The 6,813-nt window shown below is 32.3% G+C and overlaps 1 protein-coding gene across 1 annotated transcript in view; it reads right to left on the bottom strand.

The window, feature by feature from the left end:
- The window catches only part of LOC109330239 (transcription repressor KAN1-like), a 9,647-nt gene extending 5,909 nt beyond the window's left edge, over window positions 1-3,738 (bottom strand). The window contains exons 1-4 of the mRNA XM_019564351.1: window positions 2,157-3,738; window positions 1,863-1,939; window positions 1,087-1,132; window positions 641-806 (exon numbers count right to left, since the gene is read on the bottom strand). Of these exons, the coding sequence (XP_019419896.1) occupies window positions 641-806; window positions 1,087-1,132; window positions 1,863-1,939; window positions 2,157-3,105 (1,238 nt within the window). The 5' untranslated portion in view covers window positions 3,106-3,738. The remainder of the gene's footprint in view (window positions 1-640; window positions 807-1,086; window positions 1,133-1,862; window positions 1,940-2,156) is intronic.

Genomic DNA, 6,813 nt, shown 5'->3' with positions numbered 1-6,813 from the left:
AATCATGGCTAATTCAACAATGATCACCAACATTGACATTATCACTTGTCATGAATTCATAATACTTGATTGAAGATACTTAACGTACATGAAGGAAGTAATTGTTTGGGTTATATGCAAAACCTACCGAAGCCACATATTTTTTAATAATATTCCGTAGTTAAAGATCAATTATGCATTACAAGATTGTTAGTATTTCCTTAAAGGACTAGCACACACAAAAAATTCTAAAGGGAGAAAAGAAAAGAGGCAAAAAGAGAATGGTTGAGGGTTGCTTTCTTTAAATCCTAATTAACGTTAGATTATGTCATGTAGCTTTCCTTAGAAATGGTTATATATCTAAGGCAAAACATTTCACCAAGGTACAAAAGATATATAGATGAAACAAAAGAAAAGTGGAAAATCAAACACAAGTAAAGTAAAAGCTGCCACAAGAACCCTTTTTATTCTTCATAAAAGAGAGTATGGTGGACGTGGGTTTGCATAGATCTCATGCAAAAGTAAAAGTAAATCAACCAACCCAGTAACCCAAAATTATCCTTAATGTATACCTCAACATAAGCACATAAAAAATCATGTACAACTAAAATGTGGTCTCTACTCTCTAATTAGAGAATTAAAGAGGAATTGGTAATGGTACCTTGAAGAGTTACTCCATAGAGTGGTGGTGGTAGTGGAAGTGTAGTCCATGTCTTGTTGCACTGGCCGATCCGGTAGGCTTCTTTGGTCCGGAAATTGACGTGGACCGCCGCTACCGCTGCTGCCGATAGGAGACATGTCATCCTCTCCAGATCCATCTGAAAGACCTGCACTAAGAAAAAATTCATGACTCCAAAATTGAAATTACAACATGTTTGCATGCATACATGCATCTTCATAATTTTTTAAATTGTTTGGTTTGGACTTTGGAGTAATGTAGAGTCTTATGGACTTCTGATATATAACAGTGAAAACTTTCAAGAGGAAAAATTTAAAGTAATAGTAGAAAACACATCCTGAAAATAAGTGGCATTTCCTTCAAAAATATATATGTTAGTAAAATAAATGATAAGTCTGCTATAAAATAAAATAAATTATAAGAATTACCTGAAGATGCAGGAGGTTTGTTAGTGGTCTTAACAGTTCGATACATCTGAGAAGAAATAATAAAAACAAAGCATTTTACTTATAATGTCATTTCTGCACTTGAAACATATATAACTACAAGTACATAAGTATACACATATAGAACTATATAATTAATTATAAGCCCTATTCTTTTCCTTAAATAAAAATTAAAAGATCTAAATTAAAAACTGGTGATTCCCATTTAGATCCCTTTCTCTTTCTCTCTCTTCTCTGGGATTGTCTGGGTTTAATCATTAATCACGAGGTTGATATTTGATGAGATTGTAATGAGAAGTGTATTATTGGAAAATGATGACTTTTTTGTCTGTTTTTGTTTCTCTCTCTCTTTCTTTCTCTCTATGCAGAAGCTGTGTCTCTGTCTGGTCGTTTCAGAATTCAGAAGTTAAAGGCTCCTTACTTAGCTCACTACTACAGTCTTTAAATTCATCCACTACTCCCACATTCACTGCTTTCTCCATTGGCTACAGTGCCAGTAAATAAAATACACAAAATACGGGAATTGTAATCCTCCCTCAGGTACTGCAGAGGAGAATACTATGAAATAACAAATAAAAAAAAATTAATGACAATTGTATCCTTTATTTATAGTGAGAAGACATTATCCTTAAAATTAAAAGAAAAAACAATACTCTCCATTCTGACTAAAAACCTGATTTAGGAGAGGAGTTGAACCCCAAAAAATTGTTCCCCACTAAATAGAGATAGAAAAAAAAAAGATATTGAAAAGCAAATACCTGCAAATGGCTTTTTACATGAGCTAATGTAAGATCCTTCACATCCATGAGCTCCAGAACTGACTTTGGAGTAGCTCCTAAAATTCACAATCTAGATGCATTAGCCAAAAGCCTAAAAGAGATACATATAACTAAAGTGCATACATATATACATTTATTCATTAAAAGAAAAGAAAGCAAATGAGAGACTAAAGTCAAGATAAAAATCATTTTTTTAAAAGAAGGGCATTGAAAGAAGAAATGGTAGAAAAAGTTTGGGGTAGTAAAAAATAAAGGGAAAAACAAAATCTTTACTTTCATGGCCACCAAGAAGTTCAACAGCATGAACAAATCTAGCATGGAGGGTGCTTGTCCATCTCATTCTAGGTGCTCTCATGCTCCTTTTTGTTGGTAATTTAGGCAAGAACCTTGATCTCATCAGCCCTGCTGAAGTAGCCTCATGATGAGAGGGTCCAACCCCATAGTGTGAGTGGTGGTGCAATGGATGATGAGATTTGAAAGCCTCACCGGAAATCCCATTAAACATTGTGGCTGCAGCAGCCCTATATGCCGCCGCGGGGCCGTTGGGGGTGCCGGAGTTTAATAAGGACATGGGATCCAAACCGGGCGCCGCGGTGGCCAAGTAGGGTGAAGGGGAAGAAGAGGAAGGAGAAGAAGAAGATAGAGAAGGATATGAAGGCATGTGATGATATAAACACATCTTGGGATGATGATGATCCATGTCTCTTGTATGCTCTACTGGGAGAAAAGGGAATGAACGGTTGTGATACACTGGAATTCCCTTGATTGGTCTCAACCCTTCAGATGACACATCAAGCATGGAAACCCCATAATTAATGTTATTCAACCTTGTAGAACTTGTTGTAGTTGTAGTAGCACCACCGCTACTAGTGTTAGATACTTGAGGGTGAAGGTGTTGTAAATGAGATTGGTGGTTTTGATAATAAGGGTTGTTGTTGTTGTGGTGGTGGTGTGGTGGTGTTTCCTGAAGAGATGTTCCTCCACCACAGAAATTTCTTCCAAGAGAGAGCTCAGTATGAGCTTGAGGCACAGTTCTTGAAGAAAAATTAGTGGCTTGGGATGAATTATGTGCTTCATAATTGGTGCCACCACCACTTACTTGAGTTGTGGTGTTGTTACAAATCAAAGAAGAAGAGGAAGAAGTGGTGCTTGGAGGGCTTATATGAAGGGAAAGATCAGGTGTAGTTGAAGTGGTTTCAATGAAAATCCCCTCTAAGGGCATCTTCTTTAGAAGGGAGAGGTTAGATTGATGGTTAAATAAATATATATGAGAAAGATAGACCCTCTTTTCCTTTATTAAAATCAGATTTTGATAACCAAAGTAAAATTAAAGTGCCATATTCACAGGCAAGGAAAACTGTGTAATGAATCCTTTTGTTTTGTTCAACACCTTCAACATATAATAACTTGTTTTTTCCTTTCTTTCCCTTCTGTCTATCTCTTTTGCTTTTTTAGGCTTTCCTGGGAAAAGAATCTGGAAAGCTAGCCTTAGATATCTACTAAGAAAACCTTCTGCTTTTGAAAAAAAAAATGAAGAAAATAAATAAGAGTAGAAGAGTTGTTTAGGAAGAGAGAAAGCTATGAAACAAAGGAAGAATGAGTTATAACAATAATCTTTAATCTTTACTAGTAAACCAAAACAGACATGCTCTGAAGAGAAAACGGAAGAGGGTGTAGAGAGAGATTGGAAGGAAGAGAAATGGGAATGATCATGTTAAGAGTGGAGAAAGAAAATGGAAGGAAAATATTAATTTGAAGTGGAAAAAAATCCAGAAAGGTATGGAAAGGAAAACAGGTGGAATTTCATTTTGTTTTCCTCGAGAGTATATCTTGGAAAATGACACTAGTGAAGCGTATGATACACAAACATTTTCAAGGTTCAAGTATTTTAAAAATATTTACAAATGAGACGACATTAGAGGATAAGATGCCTACATAGCACAAATTTTTTAGTTCATTCAGGTGCAAGCATCTTAGCAGAAAAATTCATGTGACTTATTGGAAGATTAATTTAAGCCACATTCTTAGAATATATTTCTTTGCCTGGTATGCTATTTAAGACATTTTTTCCCAAAAAATATCATCATCTCTCATAAATAACAAACAAATTTATTCTCAGATTATTTATGTTAGTGTATTCTTCGCAATAATCAAACTTTGACTTTTGATATTATATGACACCCTGCTCCGACTTGAACTACCAAATCAAATTCTTATCGAGTAATTAATAATACAATAGTTTAGTTATATAAGATCTCACTAAATCATCGTACTAGGTCAAAGATTAAAAGTTCAATTCCTGAGAGCGAGACTTATTGAGAGGAACAATCATACACTTCGAAAGATATTACTTCTTTACCCAAAAATAAAAGAATATCATTGATTATATAGAAAAAATTCTTACTAAATGTTATTTTAGACATCAAAACCTACATACCATGATATTTAAAATTCTAAAACATTTATTTTTTAAAAATTTGTATATTTAACTAATAGATATATGATATTAAGGTTAACTTTAAGAAGTTTTTTTAAAAAGCTAATTCAAATTGTCTTAATATAATACATTTTTAACTGAAGTAAACATATTTTTAAGATTATTTAATTTCCTCGAATTTTTTCTCTCCTAAATTTTCTTCAAAAGTATGTTAATTATTGTTTCTCGTTAATAAATAACCAAAATCATAAATAATTGAAACCTTTAATAAGAGAAAATAAGATGAAAATGATAAATGATATATAAAAAATGTAAAGTACCTTATACAAAGACCACCAATATATTCTAAATGTAAAGTGACATATAAAAAGTAGTAAACGGGGGAAGAGAAACAAGAACTTTCAACGTAAAGTTAAAATTGTTTGATAGTTTTATTATCTTCATTTTTTTAATAAAACTATTTTTAATTGTTTGTGGATATAGTAGTAGTGGCATAGTAAATGATCGATTGCCTTAATGATGTGATGGTAATTATGGATGTGGTAGTGTAAGTATAGTAGTGGTGCATGGCAATGGTAACACTAGTGAAAGATTCTGAGGTGTGATGGTAATAGTGGTGATGGAGGTTAGGGATTGTAGTAATAGAGGGGATAATAGTTGTATTACTAATGGTAGCTAGGGGTGAGCACGGCCAGCCTAACTGCTTATTTGGTATGGTCCGATCATGATCGAGTTCAAATAGGGTCGATTCTCATCGAGTCTAGGGTTGTGTTTGTGTTTAAAAATTAGATCCGATCAATATTTAGGGTCGGATAGAGATCAAACATGACCCGGTCCCAACCCATCTCATGGTTGCTCACTCATCATGTTTGCATGTGTCTCTATTTAAATATATACAAAATAATGACACATTTTTTGTCGAAAATATCATTGATTCTCTAATTTTTGCTTCGTATATACCTGATTAACAATATATATACATATATAATTTTATGCGTCAAATTACATATTTATAGTAATAAATAATAATGAAAATACTTTATCTAAAATGAGTATGCATTAAATTTAATCGAGTCTAGGGTTGGGTTTAAAGGCTGAATCGATTAATATTTAGGGTTGGGTTAGCTTCGGGTCTAGGATTGGGTCTCGGGTCTAAAAATGACTAGACCAACATTTAGGGTCGGGTAATGACAAACTTTAACTTATCCCAACCTTGCACATGCTCACCCCTAGTAGTAGCTAACAATTGCAACAATGACGATGTGACGATAATAGAGACAATGATGATAATGAAAATTACGATCGTGGTATTAGCATTCAAACAGTTGTGGTGATGATGTCACAACTTGTTCCGAACACAACAATCCTTAAGCAGATGCCATATGTGTGATCGCTCAAGACTCATGATGATAAGGGCCCATTTTTTTAAAGAATAATTTTAATTACTTAATTTATTTTTTGTTTTATTTTATTAATATGTTTATGTTTATAAATCATATAACAGTATTAGGACATTTCATAGTTCTACTTTAAGTACATTTTGTAAACATTATAAAGACATGGTTATTAAAACTTTAAGGCTCTTTGCAATTTAAAATTTATAAATTGATATTTTGTTCAACATTTGATATTAAGCTTTATATATTCTGCAAAAAAAAATCAACTTTGTTGGTTATACTCTGATACATAAAGTGTAAATATATATCCATAATTTCCACAATTCCCATGAAAAATTGGCTATATAATTATTTTAATAAATTTAGGGCCATGTTTTTTACTTACATAGGGTCTGAGATATTTGAGGATCGGCCCTAGTTAAAAGGTAAGGTGGCTAGACATTTGTATGTGTTTGATAGAAGTTATAAAATTAGAGGGATGACTAGGACTCAAATATGTGTTTGATGATAGTTAAGATGTGAGATAAGTTTTTTAAACTTAAGAAAGTGGATCCTCTATTAGAATTAGAATAAAATCTAAAAAAATTGTTGGAAAATAGTTCCATAATTATGAAAATGGGTTTTGAGCTAAAAATAGCCCAAGTTTTTTAATAATTGCTAAACATGCTTAAGTGATGGACAAATGTTTTTTAAGCAAATAAAATTATTTTATTAAAAAAAAGCTATATCAAGCATAATATTTGTTTAAGCATTCAAGCATTCGTTGAGGCTTGCCTTGACATAGCGTTTCCTTTGACAGCTGCACAATTTTCTATCTCGTATTCCGGTCAATTTTTTTGTCTATAAAATAAAAATTCTGGAAAATTTCTTATTATTTTAAGAAAAATATTTTTAGAATAAAATTATGAAGGAAGACTGACTATGTGTTATTACAAAAATCAATTGGAATAAGTGAAAATTCAGATCTTGTTTATAAGAATTTTTTGAATAATTTATACAATGTTCTAAAATAAAATTAAAGAAGTTGATGTCGCCTTTTTTATTAACCTAAAAAATTAAAATCATGCCTTGTGCATTGACATTTAAGATCTTTGTA

This window comes from Lupinus angustifolius, chromosome LG16 (assembly GCF_001865875.1).
Source record: "Lupinus angustifolius cultivar Tanjil chromosome LG16, LupAngTanjil_v1.0, whole genome shotgun sequence".
NCBI lineage: Eukaryota > Viridiplantae > Streptophyta > Magnoliopsida > Fabales > Fabaceae > Lupinus > Lupinus angustifolius.
Note: the sequence above shows the minus strand (reverse complement) of the source record. Positions and strands in the feature narration are given on the sequence as shown.